Genomic DNA, 21,840 nt, shown 5'->3' with positions numbered 1-21,840 from the left:
TGCTTTTCTCTCTCCCTTTCCTGAACGATCAGCCTATTTCATTTGTTCTGAATCATACTCCACGTCTCCTCTTCCATGACTTCACAAGTTCATTTGTTCCATTTCCTTCAAATTAGTAGTTAGATCTACAAGATCAGTTCCATTCAGTCTACTCTTGTGCACTGCTGTCTACTTCTCAGGAGCTGGCAGCCCTGGGTATCTCTTTCCAACCTAGTTTTTTTTTTCATGGCTTTGCTTCTTGCACCTTCCCCTAGGTGATGCAGTTTGGACGGATTGATGGCAATGCATACATCCTAGACTTCCAATACCCATTCTCAGCTGTGCAAGCCTTTGCTGTTGCCCTGGCCAACGTGACTCAGCGCCTCAAATGAAGAGACCAGTGCAGGAAGAAAGATGCCACGGAGCCTTCAGAGGTAGAGCCCGTGCTGCTGCTAGCCAGGAGGACTGGAGACGACAGCAGAACTGGAAGAGCCCATCAAGCCAGGAACGCACTGGCCTTTCAGCTTGTCATTTGTTCCATTACCCTTTATCATCTGTCTTTTTTTCTTCTGTAAGTAGGTGGTATTTGGAAGACAAGGATGCGAAATGCCGGGTGTTCTTTCAGACAGTGTTGAGTGGCTGCAGAAATGCTTGGTTGAGTTTTCTTCTCAGTGACTGGGACAAGGGCCTTTGGAGAGAAGACAGACTGCCTTCTAGCCTGCCTGCTATTTTAGACATAGGGAGTGTGTGTTAATGTTCATTTTCCACAAAATCTGGCCTTCACTACTCCTCCAGCATCATCACTAGTGCAACACACAAGAAGTATAAACAACTCCAAATCCTGAAGATTCATGCTCTTTTGTGGGGAGGAGGCAGCATTTAATTCACATATATTGTGGCATTCCCCAAAAGATGACTTGATGAATGAAGGAGATGAGGGCAAATGCACTGTGTCCACTCATGAAAGTAGGTCTGTGCAGAGGCACTGTCACCAGGGTAGGTGGTAGGTGAGGAGGGTGTGACCATGTGGACAGACACCGAGAGGACTCAGTGATGTGACCTATATAAGGACTACATTTCTCTTCCTGAGGACCCCACCTTAAGCATCATATATGATGTCAAATGTGTCATTGTGGGTGTGACCTATAAAAAAAAGGACTACAGTTCTCTTCCAGAGGACCCCAACTTAAACATCATATATGATGTCAGATGTGTCATTGTGGGTGTGAGTTACACAGGATCAGTGGTGACTGGCTAAGATGTACTAAAGGTAAGAGACTGCAGTGGAGAGATCCAAGCCCGGGGGTCATACCTGGTAAAGGGGTCTGGTAGTTAGTAGAGCACGTATGACAGTATTCCCTCTATGCCTTTTTTTTTAATCCCAAACACATTACTGTAATCATATTTCTCATAAGATATCTTTGATACATCATTTCTCTTTCGAAAAGTGTGGATAAGACTTGATTTGAAGCTACTTCTTTCTTGGTTACATTAAAATTCAGTTGAGTAGAAATGCTTTCCATCAAATTAGATATGTAGCCCCCAAAAAGTTAAGCCTTGCCAGGATATGAAAAGGTAACAGTATAGTCAAATATTTGACAAATGCTCCATGATATTCTCCAGGGGGTGGAGAGGTTCTTTTTTTTTTTTTTTTATCTGTATAGATGGTTTACTGAGGAGAGAAACTACTAGGAAAACATGGTTTAAAATTGCAGACATCCATCTCTTCTTCATTAGTTCAGCCTAGAAGATCTTTGCCCACTTCTCCATCATAAGAATGTGACAAGCAATATTTCAATAGGGCTAACAATAAGACCCACTTTGATTTTTGGTTACTCCTATTTGTATTGTTTAAGGCTAGCACATGAGAGCTGACTGCTAGCTTTGGCACATAAACTTGGATTGTATTTGGAAACAGATAAGTGGAAGGTGCTTACAGGAAAGATTTCAAATTAAATTTTTATTTTCAAATTAAAGTTGATTTTTTAAAAACTCATTGGATTTGGTTGGAGAATTAGAAGAGAAACCAGACCATTCCCTTGCCTAATTATTCACTGTTCTTTCCAAATTCCAAATAAATAATGACTAGGTTTTTAAATATGGTAGAGGACATCTTCTAGCTAATAATGGAGTTCCCAGTTTATACATAAATTTGTGGGGATAGATTCTTTGGTGGGTAACTTCTTCCAGAAAGAAATTGGTGATGTGTCCAGGGTTTCTTGGTATTTTACTTGTGTATTTTATAGCTTGATACTGGCATTTCATTGCTATAATGAATCAGTCTATAATGGTTATAGACTGATCTTGAAATGATATAAGTGTAATTTCCTCTGTTTTGCTTATCCAAAGGATAATTATTTATCTTGTTTTTCATAGTATTTTGAGAGTTATTTTGTTTCTATGTATTTGTGAGTTATACCCATTATTTATTTAGGGAAAAAAAAGGTATCTTTGTAATGACTTATTTGGTAGCAGTTATTTTGCTGCAAGAAATAAAAGATAACATGATAGAAGATGCTTTGCCAGATACTTTGTAACTTTTTATGATTGGGGAAAATTCCTATTAGCCCTTTATAAATAATTCATTTTTATTTCATAGTGGTGGTTTATACAGTGGAGAGTATACCCTAAAATAATACTTCCTTTATTTTGAAATGGTTATATTTAATTAAAACAGGAATAGTAGGAAATGGGGACATGAGCATCTAGAAGATGAGTAGTGAAAGGAGAAATATGAATCCACTTCAACTTGTTATAGTCCAATTGTTTCTCCAGGTACAGAGGCCACAAAAAGAGTACATTTTTGAAACTTTTTTAGTAAGAACAAACAAAGGGGCAATCACTCCCCCAGTGACACTTTCCCACATGTAGACGTGTAGTCATTAGCAGTGAGCCTGAGAGGAGTGAGCGCACAGCACCTACCCCAGGCCTAGGACTCTGCCACAGCTGCAGGCCGCAGCAGTTAAGACTCACTATTGTTTAAGCCGTAATTGTGGCTTTATTTATGTAAAAAGTGCCTCCAGTCTCAGTTGACTATATACTCTAAAATTAGGACTTAAAGTAGTAGAATTCTAGATGCTTCATATTTATCAGTAACAGTGTATGAGTGTATAGATAACTCATTGGCTTTCTGAATTTAAAAAAAAGCATTCAACTAATAATATATCAACTACATAAAGATTTTTGTTGGGCTGGAGATATGGCTCAAGTGGTGGTATGCTTGCCTAGCAAGCTCGAAACTCTGAGTTTAAATTAAACCCTAGCACTCCTACTTCTCCCCACCTCCAAAAAAAGGCATGGGAAGCATTAAACCAATAAATATAAAATCAATTTTAATTTATTTGGCTCTGTCCTCATTAGATAAAAGGCCAAAGTATACAAAGTACTCATTGAATGTATATTCTGACAAAAATTGAGACCAAAGAAACAAAAAAAATCAAAGCTGTGAAGGCATTGTTTAAAAAGAAAATAAAAAGGAGCAGGGCTGCCGTGTACAGACCGCTGGTTTCACTCTAGCTAAGAACATGCAGAAACATGTTATGTTCAGTAATCGTAGCTGGTAAAAGCCCAGTCTCAAGCCTTGCTCTGTTTCAAGGTTGGAGTGTGATGTTAGGTCCCTGGGCTGCCAGGCCTCTGTGTGTCCATTTGTAAAATGAAAAGGACATAAGCTCCCTTACTTTAGCAGCCTGGGAGCTCAGAAGGGTACAGCTTCAATTTCTCACTTCAGGAGGGTTGCCTTTTTTTTTTTAAATCAGTCTTGAGGCTTGAATTCTGGGCCTGGGCACCGTCCCTGGGCTCTTTTGCTCAAGGCTAGTACTCTACTACTTTGAGCCACAGCACCACTTGCAGTTTTCCTGGTGGTTAATTGGAGTTAAGACTTTCCTGCTTGGGCTGGCTTTGAAGTATGACCAGGTCTTAGATCTCACCCTCCAGAGTAGCTAGGATTACAGATGTGACCAGCACTCAGCAAACCATTGCTTTTTTATATAACTATGTTTCTTTTCCTGTGTCTCTACTGAATACATGCCAGTGCTTTTAGCATATTATCTTTAGAAAGTTCTCTAAATGAATTTGGGGTCATACTTGTTCTCATATAATTATTAACAGGATGGAAGAGTCTCCCATCACTATATCTTACTCGGTGGGCGCTCTCAAGAACAACCCATAATAAGATGTCACTTTTCACCAGTAGAACAGAGGAATAAGGATATGGGCTGACGTGGCTTTTTTTGTGTGTTCCTGTCCTTGATTGTTAGTACTGTCCTGAGACTCAAAAGGTTGCTTGAAAAGGGACCCATGAGAAAAGGAACCGGGCGTCCCTGTCTGGCCTGTGGATCACTTGCTCACACCAATGGTTGTAGGTGAGATAAAGTGGATCAGAACTGTCCTTTGAGTTCCTGGCACAACCAGAACTCTGTGCCATTTATGTATTTTCCATATTTCTAGTTGATAAACCCTGAAGGATTGTGGCTTATTTCATTTCCACTTTCTTTGGCTTTGTGCAATTTTTTGTAACTTTCCTTACGCCTTTATTTTTTATTTATAATTTCTTTCTAAGGGGAGGGGTAGGATTCTAAGCTCGTTTGTTGTAGATAAATTTTTTCCTGTGTTGTGGAAAAGCATGGATTATGCATTTAGGTGGAAATGGCACTGTTATTTCCCAGAGGGGTATTGTTTTTGCATTTGTTTATAAATGCATTATTTTGGTACTGTAAATTTGGATGTAATTTCTGCATTTATTACTACTGTTTTTTCCCTTTTATTATTCCTATAAGAATGCAATTCAGGTGCACAGGCTCCAGACCGAACACCACCACCAGCATGTTATTGCCAGACCTTGAGATTGGCGTGCACTTTTCCTGCACACCAGTTCCTCTGCTGTTGGTTTCTTCTTAAATCCAGCATCCTACTTTGTCTTAGTTTCCAAACATGATATGTTGTGATTCCTGATTGCATTTCAATGCACTCTCTTATTTGCCTATCTTCTTATGTATTTTGTGTACTTGACCGTGCAGGAGGTGTTCTAGAAGGCATTAATGGTTTGCATTCAAAACAATGTGGTTTGTCTAAAATATTTTGTCTTTATTATTGAGATGAATAATCTTATTTTTTTCCTTGATGATTTAAAATTGTAAGAGTTGTCCAGCTATTGCTTAATAAAATTTTGCAGATCAAAAAGAAATCAGTTGCTTCTGTGCCTAATATCGATTGTGGGTCCTTAGTCCTTTAGGTAGAAATCTCCTCAGACTAGTAATATGACTTGTCACCCATCAGTTGCTTCAGGAATCCCCTGGGAACTAGAGATCCGGAGATTGTGTTGTCTCTCTGAGACTGTGATTCTTGATTGATGAATTTGAGTTTCTTTTTCTTTTTTTCAAAAAGGACCCAATTAAGAAAGACCACCTGTGTAGTACCTACAAGATCAGAGGTGCTAAATACATTACACCTTCTTCATTACTTTGTAAGAAATGTAATAGTACCAATTCACCTATAAAGTGTTAATGTAACTGTTGCTGTCATTACTGAGTGGTTGCAAGTCCCTGGCCTGAAGTTTTCCCAGGACTAGGTGAGGCAGAAAGCTGAACACAGAAATCATATCTGAAGTACAGAACTAACCTTTTAGGTTTTTTTCAAGGTAAAAATAGACATGTAGTCACTCAGGCTTTAGGAGATGGAAGAACCCAAACTATTGCAAATTCTAAGGAACTTTTATTTAAAATTATTTTTAAGTGTATGAATGTAAATCTTTGAATAGTCACAGGTGGTTCATTGCCTTGAATTTTTTATGAGAATTAAAATATAGCCAGGCATATTAGTGTGTGCTTATAAAGCTCAGCTGCTCAGAAAGCAGGAGCAGAGAGGGTCATGGGTTTGATGCCAAACAGGGCAAAGTTAGCAAGATTCTATGTTAATTAGAACAAAAGGGCTAGGGATGTGACTTAAATGGTAAAGAGGCATTGGCCTTAATATCAAAATAGATCTCATTTTATTATGGATGTTCAATGAGCACTGAGTGATATTTGTAACATCTTCATCACTTAAACCAGGCAGAAGAGAGATCCAAACAAAGATAGACCCAACTCCTCAACCAACCCTCCCCACCCCAGCAAAGGATTTAACACATCCCTTTTCTTCTCCAGACATTTTAGAAAGGATGCATCCTATTTGTATTATAATTTCTGGCAATATTAGAATAAAGAATCAATTTAGCTCTTCTATCCAAATCCCCAAAAACTCAAATATAGAACAGTGGCTACCTCATGGAGATAGTATTACAGTTTTCTGAGGATGCAGAGATACCACAACAAAATCTGATTTCATATGAGAAGTGTCTGCCTTCTGCCTCCATTTCTTTCTGGAGAAAATTGGAGCATTGAGAAACTGAAATGATTTCTGGATTCCATAGACAACCAATCCTGAAATAGAAGCCAAGGTTTCTGGGTCACATTAATAAAAAGACCTAGTTTATTCCCAGCTTCTCACTCATGTAATAATGACTTACTTATACAGAGCTATGAGCTGCTTATATGTGGGCATCTGTGAAAAGAGGGATTATAAATGGGCCGCCCTTGCTCTTCCTCTGGGGAGCTCATCTACTCCTTAGAGTCTGGTGTGAGTACTTGTGTGAGTACTCTCGAACTCTCAAAAGAAGCAAGGCTTGGCTCACAGGCTGTCTGCCATGGTCAGATATCACCAGGGCACAGGTCTGTGGATTTGATTTTCTGCAGATCTGAGAAAACGATTGCTTATTGCTTTGAAGAACCAGCACCAGGCCCTAGTGGCTCACGCCTGCAATCCCAGCTACTCAGAATGCTGAGATCTGAGGATCATGGTTGGAAGCCAGTCTGGGCAGAAAAGTCCATGAAATTCTTATCTCCAATAAACGACTCAGTAAACGCAGTAAATAGTGCTGTGGCCCAAGTGGGAGAGCACTAACTAGCCTTGAACACAGGAGAGGCTCAGGGACACCAAGACCCTGAATTAAAGCCCCAGGACTAGTATACACACACACACACACTCATACCTGTAATCCTCGCTACTCAAGGCTGAGATCTGAGAATCAATGTTCAAAGCCAGCCCAGGCAGGAAAGTCCTTGAAACTTAGCTCCAATAAATGACTCAGAAAAAGCTGGAAGTAGTGCTATAGCCCAAATGGTAGAGTGCTGCCCTTGAGGTCCTGCATTCAAGCCAAAGGACCAACAGAAAAAATAAAAGTGCAATTCTTAAGGAGAAATGTCTGAGGGATTTAATAAACTGCAATCTTTTAGGACAGTGTCCAGACAAAAGCATTTTTGTCATGTAAATAGCCTGTGCTTTCCCCCAGGTTGGAGAATTTAGGAAGCCAGTGGTTAGAGCATTTTCACTGCTTGCACCACTCCCCAAATAAGATGGAGAAGCTTGGATAGAAGGGCTGGACACAGCAGTCCCCAGTCTACAGATGCAGCTGGTTCCTGGTCATACCAGCCATTCCACTCCCCAGATCCCCTGCTCTGAAGAGACAGTCCAGTGCTTCCCCTCCTCCTCTTCTCCAAAAGAGCCAGTAGTTGTGACCTCATTCCCCACTTCATGGTACAATCTTCAGCTCAACTGGTTTGAAATTTCTTCTTTCACATGAAGCCTTGCCAAGTATCACCTTAGAGGGCTCCTGTGAACTTCCTATCAAAGTCTTACCCATTGCCCAGTATAGATGTAGTTCCTTTGTTTCTGTCAGTCGTGGGACTTGAACTCTGGGCCTGGGCTCTGTCCCTGAGCTCTTCAGCTCAACGCTACCACTCTACCCCTTCAGCCACAGTGCCACTTTTGGTTTTCTAGTGGCTAATTGGAGATAAGAGTCTCATGGCCTTCTGCTGCAAACATGCTCGGTCAGATCATCAATCAGGCCAAGAAGCATCCAAGCTTGATTCCCCTTTTTGTATTCATTGGAGCGGGAGGTACTGGAGCACTAATGTATGTGACACGCCTGACTCTCTTCAATCCGGATGTTAGTTGGGACAGGAAGAATAACCCAGAACCCTGGAACAAACTGGGTCCCAATGATCAGTACAAGTTCTACTCTGCGAATGTGGACTACAGTAAATTGAAGAAAGAAGGTCCTGACTTCTAAATTTGAAAAATCCTCACAATAAAGCTGCTGAAAATGAAGGTCTTTCAGAAGCCATCCACACAATTTTCCACTTTGCCAGGAAATATCTCCTACAAACGCATGACATAATTATGTTGATTTGTTGGATTTATTACACTGACTAATAAATCTCTGAAACTTGAAAAAAAAAAAAAGAGTCTCATGGCCTTTAGTACCAGGGCTGGCTTTGAACCACGATCCTCAGAGCTCAGCCTCCTGAGGAGCTAGGATTACAGATGCGATCCACCACACCTGGCTTACATGAAATATTTTTTTTAAAAAATGACTTTTGTACTCCTTTCCTTTCCCCCTTCTTCCCTCCCTCCTTCCTTCATTCCTTTCCTTCCCTTCCTTCTCCCCTGCTCCTTTCTTCTCTTTCCTTCCCTTCTTTCCCCTTCCCTTTTCCTTTCCCTTCCTTTTATTTTTTTCTCCTGGCAGAGTCTCACTGTGCTAGCCTGGAACTTATGATCCATTTGCCTTAGCCTGTGTCATCTCACCCAGCTCAGTCTGTCATTTGCAAGAAAGAATAATCAGTTAAATAATGAAAGCTATTGGAAACTACCATAAAAAATGTTAATAGAACTGTAAAATGCAACAAGTGGGCAACTTAAGACTGGTAGTAAAATTAGAGGACCAATCTAGGACAACCCATTTCCATCTAACAGGAATTTAAAAACTATCACAGAACATAGAAAAGGGACATTATCAAGGAAATCTTTCAAAAACTAAATTGCTGGACTTGGGTTATCAAGGTGGGGGCAAAGGGGGGAGAGGGTTCCAAGAATCTAGCCCAGAGGATAAGAAAAGTCTCACAGCATATGGAAGTGGAATCACGTGATGAATGGAATAAAGTTTTACAGATGACAGCAGACAAAAAAAGGGGGGGGGCATACTGGGCACTATAAAGCCGTGAGACTCTTATCTCCAATTAATCACTAGAAAACTGGAAGAGGACTGTAGCTCAAGGGTAGGGTGGTAGCCTTGAGCTGAAGAGCTCAGGGATAGTGCCCAGGTCCAGAGTTCAAGCCCCACGACCCTCCCTCCGCCAAAGAAAACAAAAAAACTTAAAAGCTATAGTTTATATGTTGAAAAATGATATAAACTTATAAACTTTATGTAGTCTTAAAATTACATGTAGACTACATATAGTAGACTGTACAAGCTATAGATATAGTCTACATGGAGTTTATATGTACTATATATAGTAGACTACATATATGTAGACTACATATAGTCTTAAACTACATGAGAACCCTGGGCTAGTCCCTGAAGGGCACTCCCTGGGGGGTCCTGGGTTTACCTTCTAGACTAGTGGAGGTTGGGAGAAAGTCTGAGAAAAGCAACTAATAGGGTCTACTTTGGCACAGCAGCAAAACCAAGTAGCTAGCTATTTGGGGTTGGGGGAAAAAAGGCATAAACTGAATTGAACTTATGATTAGCAGTACTACTGGAATCAACGATAATGAAAACTACCTTTTATTTTTTTCTGGTCCTACAACTGGAACTCAGGGCTTGGGCACTGTCTCTAAGCTTCTCTTGCTCAAGGCTAGCACTCTACCACTTGAACTACAGCACCACTACTGGCTTTTTCTGTATATGTGGTACTGAGGAATCGAACCCAGGGTTTCAAGCATGTTAGGGAAACAGTCTACCACGAGGCCACACTCCTGGCCCCTACCTTCAAATTTTAGACAGAAAGTTATTTCCAGCCAAACTATCAAGAAAGGGTAAAAGAATAAGATTTTTTTTTCATGAGCTCAAAATACTTGCATTTTCATGTACCCATTTTCAAGAGGCTCCTATGAGATGGGTCTATCAATAAGGAAGATCCAGACAAAACAGCCAGGAGAAAAGTCCCCAGGATGGAGGAGAGGAGATGACTCAGACCCTTGTCATACACTGGCATGGGGGCAGCCGGTACATAGCAGGGCACTCGACCCAACAGAGAACTATCTCACCAGGCAGAAACAGATATATGGCCACATGAGCCTCAATGTCTTAAAGAGAGGGACTAAAAAATTGGTTGGGTGGGGGAAGCAATGAGGTTGAATAAGTAGAAAAGCAAACAGAAAAGCAGTCGTTCTGCAGGAAATAAAGTGTGTGTACAGAGGAGACAAGGTTATAATGCTCCCTATGGTTCAGCTGTCTTCTATGAATGTGTGTCTGTGATACTTTATCTCACATTCCTAGCTGTTTGCAGCATAAGAGCTAACTGTAGATTTGCATCCCATCTCAACTTATTGAGAGCATTTACAAGAGTCAAGTTTTTGAGTAGTTTCACAGGGAGTTATTTTGTGAGCTTTTATCTGCCACACACCAGTGAGGAGACTCCATTACTCATTTTTTGATGAGAGATCCTCCGTGGATATATTATATTATTATCATTAAAAAATTGTGTTTTAGCTGGGCACCGGTGGCTCATACCACCTAGTAATCCTCGTACTAGTCACTCAGGAGGCTGAGATCCGAGGATCGTGGTTCAAAGCCAGCCAGAGCTTGAAAGTCCGTGAGACTCTTATCTCCAATGAACCAGCAGAAAACTGGTTATGGTGCTGTGGCTCCAGGGGTTGCGTGCTAGCCTTGAGCTGAAGAGCTCAGGGACAGTCCCCAGGGACAGAGTTCAACCAACCCAACAAATTAAAAATAAAAATTGTGTTTGCTTGTTTGTTAAACTTGTCATTTAAAATATGATGTAAAAATCAACGTTAATAAATTCTCTAATTTAAAAAAGATGTTTGTTCCGACATGGCCGTATGAAAGGTTTTGATTTTATGACCCATCCGGGGCCTGAACTCAAGCCTGGGCCGAACCACCTTTGTCTTTTTTGTGTGTGTTCAGGGCTGGCGCTGTCACACCAGAGCCGCAGATCCACCTCCAGCCTCTCCGCTTCTTCATTGAATCAAGAGTCCGATGGTCTTCTCTGCGCAGCTGCCTTCCACCCCATCCTCAGCTTCCAACCCCGTGCCCGAGCCGCCCCTGGGTGCTGCTCCTGTCCCGGGTAACCGGGAAGGCCTGGCTTCCGCGGGAGCTGTCCGCGGTGCTGAACCGGGGCCGGCCGGGCCGCCGACCTCCGTCCCCGCGCCCCGGGGACGCCCGGCCCGCTCGGGCGCCTCGTCTGCCCTCCCCTCAGCCCCCCCATCTCCCTTTCCAGCCCCAGGTCCCGGCTTCCTCTCTCCCGCTCCCTCCCCCCGGGAACCCTGCCCACGACACCCCCGCACCGCCCGGTCCCGCCCCTCGCCATCGTGATCGCGGCTGGCCCAGGGTCCCCGCAGGCGGGGAGCGAGGAAGGGGTGGGCAGGAGGGGCGGAGCGGCGGGTGGCTGGGGCGAGGCCCGGCGGGCGCGCAGGCATGGAGGACGAGTACCCGGCCTTCGAGCCGCCGCCGCTCTGCAGCGAGCTCAAGCACCTGTGCCGCCGGCTGCGGGAGGCCTACCGCGAGCTGGAGGAGGACTTGGCGCCTCTCAAGGATGACCGCTACTACAGGTAGGCGCGGCGGGGACTCCTGCGCCCTCCCCGGGTCCTGGGAGGGCAGATCCCGGCAGCCTGGCCCAAGGCCCTTCTCCATCCCCAGCACCCAGAGCCCCGAGAGAGGCTGGGGCGGCGGCCTCGCCTGGCTCCTCCCCATTGTCCCCTTTCCCGGGCAGTCTCCCCCCTCCCTCGGGCCTGGAGCTGGGATCTGGGCCTCTGACCGCCCCCCCCTCCGTCCGCGTGCAAAAGCAAAGGGCAGGCCTCCTCCTCGGTTCCGGGGCGCGCAGGCCCCTGGGGGCCCGGTGACACCGGTGACACCGTGCGTGCGCAGAGGCGGCGCGGGCCTGGTCTGGGATGGCTTCTGTTCCCTCACCCGGGAAGTGTGAAGAATGGACTCTGTGTGAACCCCAGATCCATTCTCTTGCTAACTAGCTCTGTGACCCCAGAAAGTCCTTCACAGCGCCCTAAGCCAGACCATGCTGAGGCGCCAAAGTCTGCACCTCAAAGCTTCTCTATCTGGAACATGGGAAACTTGAACCAACTTTTGGAAGGTGGAGAAGTGGCCCAGGAATGGCACTGTATTGCCTGCCACCTTTGAAGTGACAGAGGTCATTTTTGCACCATCCACCTGCACTCACAGGTGCACATCCGTGCCCAGACGTGTTACACCATCCTTACGCATTCTCAAATGCCTGGTGATGCGGAGGGGGGCGGTGGAGACCAGCAGTTCATCACCGTCATGACCAGGGACTATTTGTAAGATTTTATTACGAATTGTACAAAGAGGTTACAATTTCCTACGTCAGGTTGTGAGTACCATGTTTCTTGGACAATGTCATCCCTTCCTTCATTCTCCCCCACTTTCCCTTTCCCATCCCTCCCTCAAGTTACACCATTCATTTTTTACATCGTGTCTATAATGTACAGTGAATACAATGCATTTGTTCACCCTCCCTCCCTCTATTCTTGTGTCTCCCTCCTTGCCCTCCCTGGTGTTCACTGAACAGAATTTTTCTAGGTTCATGTCTTTGAAAATGACATAATAAGGCCGGGAGCATGGTCTAGTGGTAGAGTGCTTGCATGCACGAAGCCCTGGGTTTGATTCCTTGGTGGCACATACATAGAAAAAGCTGGAAGTGGTGCTGTGGCTCAAGTGGTAGAATGCTAAGTGCTAGCCTTGAGGAAAGCCCAAGGACAGTACTCAGGTGCTGAGTTCAAGCCCCAGGACTGGCAAAAAATGAAAATGACATAGTATCATTCTTTCTGACGGACAAGTAAAACTGCATTGTGAACAGGTAGTACATTTTTGGACCCACTTATCTACTGTAGCATCGGTGCTGCTTCCATGACTTGGCTACCATGAACAGTGAACCAACGAAGGTGGATGTACACACATCTTTACTGTTTCCTGACTTGTAACAATTTGAGTAGATGTTCAAGAGTGGTATGATTGAGCAGGGTAGTTCTGTTTTGTTTTTTGAGGAATCTCTAAACTGCCTTCCAGAATGGTTGTACTAGTTTACATTCCCACCAACAGTGTAATAGGATTTTCTCCAAATCCCTGCCAGCATTTGTTGTTTGTATTCTCTGTGCTGGACAATCTTACTGGGATGAGATAGAATCTCCATGTGGTTTTGATTTGCATTTATGGTTAGGATTTGAGCATTTCTTTCTGTGTTTATTGACCATTTTTCTGAGAAGTCTCTGTTTAGCCCCTTTCCTCATGTATTAATTGGATCATTAATTTGGGGGAGGTGTCTGACAATTTTTAAAGAACTGGATCACCATGGTTCTATGCTGGAGAATTGGGACTGGCCCCACAATCTGGGCTGTTGCAGCCTCCTGGCAGATCTGACAGATATAGGAGCCCACAGATAGTTTCAAATTATGTTGATGAAATATGATCATTTCCAAGTTCCTTTCCTAGTAGTTTCATCCACTCCAATCCCCTCTCCCATTGCTTTGGCAGTGGAGCTGGTGAATAGGAAAGTTGCTTCAATGAATACAGATTGGAGAGAACAAGTTGTACCTGTAGCTGATCTATGACTGGTCCATCTACTACTCCTGCATTCATTTCAGTTAATTTACTGGGCATCTCTGGTGTTCCTGATCTGATTCTAGGTATGAGGGATACAGCATTGGGCAAGAGAAACAGGGGCTCTGCTGTCATGGGACTTGTGATGACAAATGTCATCATCACTGTGATGAATGCTAGTGACATGGGCAGGTGGTCAAGGAAGGGTCTTGGAGGTGGCATTTGTTTGATAACTGCATAGCATATTAGACAATGGGATGAGTGGAAATTTTAAGAAAAAGAAATAGAAGAGCAAAGTCCTGAGACCATACATACATGATGTGATCAAGGAACAGACAGAAGACAAGAGAATGTGGCGCTTGGAGGTCAGAGAGACAGGCAGGCTCTGGTGGAGCAGAGCTACGCCAACAACTAGGGACGTCATTAGACTTGCAGGGGGACACAAACAATTTGTCTGCCTTTCCCACAGCAAGCTCATGAGTCTTTGCTCAGAAGCAACTTCATCCATTGAGTTAGATTCTTGAAGACCAGTTCACCACAGCTGGAAAAAGACGGGAATAAGTTCTGCCTCCCGCTAGCAGATCAAGTGGTCCACAGGGTGCTTTTTACAGTGTTTTGTGTAGACAGGAAAGTTGAACTGAATCACAGAGACTTTCATAACAAGGTCATGTTTGAGGTCACTGCACTCTCCTCACATGTTCCACTGAGGCTGTATATCAATGGGCCTTTCCTTTACACCCGGGGAAAGGCTCTCGTATTCTAGGCGGGGAAGCTGACGGTCACAGCTGCCTACCTGCCTCCCTGCAAGGCAAAAGGGCTACTATACTGTTCATTCCATTGCTGTTTTCTCTTCTGTGATTTATGACTAAAATGCACCAGCTCTTTTCTCCCTGGAGGACCAGGGACTCACTTCATATGTCTGACTGTGTGCTCATCACAGGCGAGGCAAGGAACACGGCTGTTAGTGACCCGTTTTCAAACGTGACCAGCCTCCTCTGCTGGCACAGCCGTGTGCCTAGCCAGTCTCTAGCCTCCCAGTGCTAGAAATCTGCAGGATTGTCATCCTGAGACTCACAGTGATTCCCACTAAACAAGTTATTCCAGTTAAATGTCCTGACAGGAAAGGAAGATGGAAAAGTAGTAGCTGGGAGTGGAAATTCTGGCTTCCAAGTACAACTGAGTCCTCTCCAAGCTCTCAGACCAGGGGAGAATCATTTAATTCACCAAATGGTCAATTTCTACATTAGAAAAGTAAAGCCTGGGCCAGCCACTGTGGCTCACGCCTGTAATCCTAGCTACTCAGGAGGCTGAGATCTGAGGATCGTGGTTCAAAGCCAGCTCTGGCACTAAAGTCCATGAGACTGTTGTCTCCAATGAATCACTAGAAAACCAGAAGTGGTGCTGTGGCTCCAGGGATAGGGTACTAGCCTTGAGCTGAAGAGCTCAGGGACAGCACCCAAGCCCAGAGTTCAAGTCCATGACTGACCAAAAAAAAAAAAAAGAAAGAAAAAAGAAAAGAAAGAAAAAAGTAAGGCCTGTTGCTTTTGTCTGCTAACAGTGGCTTATTAGACTTCTTCCACAAGAAGGACATGACATTCGAGGGCTTTGTGAAGATAACTGGAGATGCTTCCAGCCACAGGCAACAGCTCAACAAAACAAACTAGTCTAAATAATAAAGTAGTGGACCAAGTTGTTTCTGAGCCAGTGCTAATAATGTTAATCACCTTCCTTTTTAACTCAGTAGTGATTTGTTGCCATTGGCAGCTAATAACCATTGCATTGTCAATTTCTCATGCATAGCCATAGAGAGAAGTGGCTGGCTTCCTATGACTCTCTCAAAAGGAGAAGGAATAACTTGAATTCCACAGCCAAATTCATTGAATCTCCTCTACAACCCCCACCAAACAATAGCAGTGAAGAAGACAGAGGTGTTGATAAGGACCTAGGAACTTCTCACCCTGCACATGGGGTGAAATGAGTGTGACTTCAGTCAAAACCATTTAGCAGTATCTACTGAAGTTGCGCATACATTTTTTATGATCCAGCATTTCCTTTCAGGTGTGTACCCTAAAAAATGCATGGAGATTTTCATCAAAAGATAGCTAAGGGTCTGGGAGTTTGCCCTACTGGTAGAGTGCTCGCCTAGCATGCATGAAGCCCTGGGTTCGATTCCTCAGCATCTCATACATAAAAAAGCCAGAAGAGGTGCTGTGGCCCAAGTGGTAGAGCTCTAGCCTTGAGAAAGCCCAAGGACAATGCTCAGGTCCCGAGTTCAAGACCCAGGACTGGCAAAAAAAAGGCATGTAGGGAATCAAGTACAGTGCATACCGCTGTAATCTCACCAACTCAGAAGGTAGAGATCAGGAGGATCGTGATTTGAGGCTAGCCTGAGCAAAAGGCTTAAGACCTCATGTAAATAAGAAAATGAGGCATGGTTATCATGTCTATGAGCCCAGCTATTGGGAAGCAGAATGAGAGAATCACAGTTGATACTAGCACATGCGAAAATAGTGAAAAAAAGCTTAGGTTGTAGTTTAAGTGGTAGTTAAAGGTATAGTTTAAGCACCCGCCTAGCATACTTGAGGCCATGATTTCAAACCCAAGCACTGGAAAAAAATTATAACAAAGAAGAAAAAAACAAACCGCAGAATGGATACATTTGACTTCTTCTATAGTTAAATATTCTATAGCCATCAGTTCAGCATTTCCCAACTGCACACAGCACACAAGAAAAGCAAGAGAAACTAAAGAGTCCATATTGCTAGATTCCATTAACATAAAAATTACACAACAGGCTGGGTACTGGTGGCTCATACCTGTAATCCTAGCTACTGCATGCCTCACAGCTATGCCTAGTCCTGTAGAGAGCTCCCCTTCATTCTGGGCTTTGCTAAATCAATTATTCTCACTCGTCATATGTCTCAATCTGAACCTTTCCTGTCTGCTTACAGTTTCGTATCCAAACTTCCCTTAGTCCAGCTTCCTTTAGAAGCACCCATGCTAGCTTCTTCCACACCTGGCAGTCTGGCTTTTCCTCAAGTTTGCCATATATTGGGTTAAATATGGACCCTTCCTATGAACACCCATGTCCTGTTTTTCTTTTTTTTTTTTTGCCAGTCCTGGGCTTGGGCTCAGGGCCTGAGCACTGCCCTTGGGTTTTCTCAAGGCCAGCACTCTACCACTTAAGCCATAGCACCACTACTGGCTTTTTTCTATGTATGTGGTACTGAGGAATCGAACCCGGGTCCTCATGCATGCTAGGCAAGCACTCTACCACTAGGCCAAACTCCCGGCCCCTGTCCTGTTTTTCTTTACAGCAAGCTAGGCTTGTTAGCTCAAAGTTTATGGATGTCACATGGCCAAGCCAGATATGTGTGGTTTTCAGCACCCTTGAGAGGGCACCAACACTTGCTAGGTAAACTCTGTGGAAAACAAAGACAAATGGATACCTGCTATCTGCTTCAGGGACCATCCCTCTTATTTGCTGAGTGAAGTCACCCAAAGCATAAGTACCCTCTCCAGTACCTCTCCTTTTGGGAGTTGCCCCCCAAATGCTGAATTGATGGCTATATAATATTTAACTATAGAAGAAGTCAAATGTATCCATTCTGCTGTTTGTTTTTGTCTTCTTTTAACTATCTTCTGCATCCTGACTATTTCTTTGCATCCTGAGCATCCAGAAAAGTTGAGTGTGCATTTTCACCATCTCTCCTGTCCTAACCCATCACCCTAAAGTCCTCCAGCTGCTACACATGTCCTGCTCTTACCGGGTCACTGGTGACTTCTAAACCCAAGGTCAGTGGCTCCTTTCAGGCCTCACCACTAGTCCTAAGGAATCTGACCCGGAGCTGGGGTCTTTAAACACTCTTGTCATTTGGCTCTGGTGATAGTCTTTTCTCTAGTTCTTACCCCTCTGACAGGTTCTCTTCCTGTCACTATGTAAACTTCAATACCTCTCCATTTATTCAAAACAAATAGCACCACTAAAGATCCTGGAAAAATGTTGGTGTGAATTGGGCACTACATGTTACAGAATGACATTTTCTTTCTTCCGAAAGAGCAGTGTGTAACTAAGCTTGGCCTGAAACACACTTCCTCAGGGGGGTGGGGCTTCTGGGGTGCCACAGCACCCCGATGACGTCTTTCCTAGTGTTTCCTTCCACTTACCATTGGGTGCTACCAGGTTACACTATGCTGGGCAGCCCCAAAATGCTTTCAGTTAGTCCTCTGGGCTGGTATTGCCCCCAGAACCTCAGTAGTGCAAGGGCTTCCCTGGCTTCATTGGACTAGGTATACTAAGGGTGAGCAGAGCTGGTACACTCTCTTCTTACACCTGTGTCTCGCACTGGGCTTGAGAGGGGAAGTGAAAAAAATTGATTTCCTGGAGAGCAGAGCAGATGTGAATACCACATCCGTTCTCCAGGGACTCTGGCCCTTATGCGACCCTGTGCTGATTCACTCTGCCTTCTGAGAAAGCATCATTTGCCAGATGGGATGAGGCCTGGAGGCTGCGGCAGGGTGCCTGAGCTTGAAGTGTGCATCATGCCTGGAGGCTAGCGTCTGCATCCTGTGCCAGGGCCACCAGATAAAGTGCCATAAACCAGGGCTAAAACAACAGAAATGCACTTAGCCACCATTCTAAAGTCCAGGAGGGTTTCAGAAGTCAGAGAGATGGGGCTGTCACTCCCTGAGAACCATGATGGAGGCGGTGCTCTCCTCGTTTCTGGTGGTCTCTGTGACCCTTGGTGTATAGCTAACCTTAGCATCATCTCTCAGAGTGCTCACTATATCTTCCTTCTGTCTTATCTCTGTCTCAGTCCTCTATTTCTGTTATCTCCGTGTCCAAGTGCCCCATTTTCACACTTACCTTTGTCCTAGTGGTGTCATCTTAACTTGATCTGTGGCGGGAAGGTGTAGCTCAAGAGGTAGAGTGCCTGCCTAGTAAACGGGAGACCCTAGCCAACAAACTAACTAGCTCATCTGCAAAGACCTTGTTTTCCTGTTCCAAAAAAGAGCACACCCCCAGGCTCTAGAGTCAGGCCTTCACCAGCTTCCTGGGACTCAAATCAACCTAGCAGCAGTGGCATGTTTGCAGAACAAATGAGGACAAATAGGGTGCGTGTTGGCGGGGAGGAGCCACAGTACTGGGAAGCTGATCTGCACATCCCATAGAAGAATCTCAGAGTCCTCCTGCTTCCAAACCTGCTTAGCGCTGCAGGTGGGGCTGGGAGTCTGAAGCCGGTAACTCATATCTGTCCTTTGTCCCAATCTGCAGAGGTGACTGAAGGCTTGGCAGCTCGGAAGAGGGTGTGTGTGTGTGTGTGTGTATGTGCACGGGCCCACATGTGAACCCTCTTTTGTATGGGGGTGTAGGAAGGTGTGGACCCAACCCAGAGAAAGCAATCTCTGCCAGCTCTGTGGTTCAGTGAGTTTAGCTCTGGGCTGAAAGGTCAAAGCTAGATGACTTGTTGTACCAGAATTCCTAGAACCCCGAAAAGACCACCAGAGGCCACAGTCAAAGCTAAAAAACAAGGGTCGTTTATTACGAGTCTAGACTCGGACCTCCGCATACCCGTAGCCGGCAACGCTAAGAGGCCCTGAACAAGGATTTTACACAGCTTTTATAGGGGAATTCCACAGTTAAAATCACCTGATTGGCTGTTTGGTAACTCAAACCACTGGTCGCTTTAAGATTAATCAGAGCTCAGGTGTCTAACCACTGAGCATCAAGCTGTTGCCGCCTGGGGTTCACGTACGTGGGCCCTGGGCCCTGACCTGGGGGTCATTCCCAGAACATGGGACAATCTTGGCACAACAGACTCCTTCATTCTGGCTTCAGCAGTGAAAGTCGTTTCCCAGGAAATCCCTTAGTTCCAAAACACTTAGGACAGGGCCTTGGTTAATCCTTGAAAGTGACAGGATCCGAGAAGCCAGGACTGGTGACGCAGGATCCAAGGCTAGACTTTCTGATGGCCGATCGGAGGCCAGCGGGCGCCGTTCCAGGAAGAGGAGGGCGCTGTTTAAATGGTGGTGGGGGGCACCCGTGAGACAGGTGCACGCCTTCGCACAACAGCAAACTCTGAAGTGCTCCTGAGAGTCCTGGGCATAAACACCTCACTTTGGAGAGCAAGCAAGCCTTAACGTTTGCAAAGGAACCTCGGTACTCTCCAAAGACTTCCGCCTCCTCCCTCTCCCCAGCCCGGGATTCGAGCTCCGGTCCCTCCGCCTCCCGCAGGCGCCCGCGTGGGTGCGCCGGGCCCAAGCCCCGCCCATCGCCGGTTCGCCCCGCCCCTCACCGCCTCGCCCCGTCCAAGCACCGCCCCGCCGGCTCGCCACGCCCCTCGTCGCCCCGCCCCCGCCGCCTCGCCCCGCCCTCTCACCCCGCTTCCGCGCACGTGATCGCGCGTCGCGCGCTGTTGCGCTCTCCGAGGCCCGGGGCTCGGCGGCCGCCGTCGCTCGGGCTGCGGCGGTGGCGGTGGCGGCCGCGGTGCGGCGTCGAGAGGGCTCGGGGCGCGCGGGCCAGGGCCCAGGCCGGAGAACGCCGAGATGGAACCGTGAGTACTAGAGCAGGCGGCCTGGGGGGGGCGGGTCTTGGGGTCCCCGGCCTCCGGGCGCGCGGCCGCGGGGCTGGCGGAGCGGACCGGTGGCCGGTGGACCTCGGCGTCCCGTCCCCCGGCTCGTGGCGGGGCCGGAGGTCCCGGGGCACCCGGGGAGCCGCGCCGGGGTGGGCGCTGCCCCGCCGGCGCTTCCCGGAGGCGTCTGGTGACGTGGGCGCGCCGGAGCCGGCACGGCCCGCCCGAGTTCTCCAGAGTTGTGCCATCTGCCGACCGGAGCCCGCGCCCCCGCGGAGCGCCGAGGCCCGGGCGGAGCGCCGAGGCCCCGGAGTCCGGCCGGGCGTCCCAGAGGCCGGGCGGCGGCGGGGAAGGGCAGGGAAACCCCGCCGCCGCCCGTGCCAGTCCGCCCCGCGTGGGTGGTTTACAAGTGGAAAGCCGGGAGTGGTGAGGCAGCGTGGCCGCTGTGCGGCCCCCGGGGTCCCCGCCCAGGCTCCCTGTCCTCAGAGCCGCGGAGCCGGCCCCGCGCTGCCTGTTAGGAGGCCATGACGACCGGCCGAGTGCAAGGCCTGTGGCCCCAGGAGTGGGTGGGGTGGGCTGGGGGCATTTCTCGAGGTCCTCAGCCTGCCGCCGACGTGGGGACCGCACACGTTTCTGGGCAGAAAAGGAGATAGCGCTGAAGTCCTAAGCACTACTACATCCTTCATTTTTAGTGTGCCCCGGACTTTGGTGCCTGCTGGGGTCAGAGTTCTGTCAGACATGAGAAAAGTGACGGGACAGGATCAGGAGGAAGAGTCCCGAGAAGGAAGGGGTGGGAGGGAACGGGAGGGGCTGGGGATAGCTCTAGTGCCAATGTGGGCCCTGGGGACCTCCTCTCTCCTGTGAGGCTCAGCCTGCTTTATTTTATTTTATTTTTATTTATTTTAATTTTTTTCCATATATTTTTTATTGTAATTAATAGAAGGGTTGCATTACATTCGCCTGATGGAAGGTGCATTACTTCATATACATTGATACCCTTTCTCATGTCTTGGTCCCCATTTCCCTCCCCCCAAAGCCTGCTTTATTTTAAAACACAGAAAGATTGCTGTCAAAAGAAACAGTGCCCTTTCTAGAGTTTCTGGCACCTCTGTCCTCTTTGACAATGCTAGAGCTCTTGAGGGAAGCATGGGGAGGGAGAGGTAGTACACATCCCAGACCCAGGTGCAGGTACAGCTGGTAACAGGGGCACAGTGCTGTCACATCACTGGTATCAATAGGAAAGGTGAGTTGGGGTTTGACTGGAATTTATTTACCCTGGGATGGATGCTCCCCTATGTTTTCACATGTAGTATGTTCCTTCATCGGTGCAGTCACACTGCCTTGTCACTGGGGCCCAGTTTTCAAGGTCAGCCTGTTTGCTAAATTTTGGGACAAAATGGAAGGGGTGCCGAAAATTTCCGCTAAACAAAGGATGGGTTCTGTCAGATGCTCCTTTCGAGACAGGTGTACATTCTTGAGATAAATAATTTTCTTCTTTCTTTCTTTCTCTCTCTCTCTCTCTCTCTCTCTCTCTCTCTCTCTCTCTTTCTTTCTTTCTTTCTTTCTTTCTTTCTTTCTTTCTTTCTTTCTTTCTTTCTTTCTTTCTTTCTTTCGTGGGTCATGGGGCTTGAACTCGGCCTGGGCACTGTCCCTGAGCTCTTCGGC

General features: G+C 46.3%; 2 protein-coding genes and 1 pseudogene across 3 annotated transcripts in view; all 3 read left to right on the top strand.

Annotated features, from left to right (window-relative positions):
* The window catches only part of Tulp4 (TUB like protein 4), a 122,728-nt gene extending 120,486 nt beyond the window's left edge, over window positions 1-2,242 (top strand). Inside the window, exon 15 of the mRNA XM_090337896.1 lies at window positions 255-2,242. Coding sequence (XP_090194022.1) covers window positions 255-371 — 117 coding nt within the window. The 3' untranslated portion in view covers window positions 372-2,242. The remainder of the gene's footprint in view (window positions 1-254) is intronic.
* A 5,569-nt stretch (window positions 2,243-7,811) lies between these two features.
* LOC150059486 (cytochrome c oxidase subunit FA4 pseudogene) lies at window positions 7,812-8,256 on the top strand (annotated as a pseudogene).
* Window positions 8,257-11,449: 3,193 nt separating this feature from the next.
* Tmem181 (transmembrane protein 181) overlaps window positions 11,450-21,840 on the top strand; it is a 44,057-nt gene continuing 33,666 nt past the window's right edge. For both annotated transcript variants that reach the window (XM_090337894.1, XM_090337893.1), the window contains exon 1: window positions 11,450-11,583. In XM_090337894.1, coding sequence (XP_090194020.1) covers window positions 11,450-11,583 — 134 coding nt within the window. The remainder of the gene's footprint in view (window positions 11,584-21,840) is intronic.

The sequence above is a fragment of the Megascapheus bottae genome, chromosome 8 (assembly GCF_031878675.1).
Source record: "Megascapheus bottae isolate mThoBot1 chromosome 8, mThoBot2.hap1, whole genome shotgun sequence".
Classification (NCBI taxonomy): Eukaryota; Metazoa; Chordata; class Mammalia; order Rodentia; family Geomyidae; genus Megascapheus; species Megascapheus bottae.
This window is presented reverse-complemented; position numbering and strand designations above follow the sequence as displayed.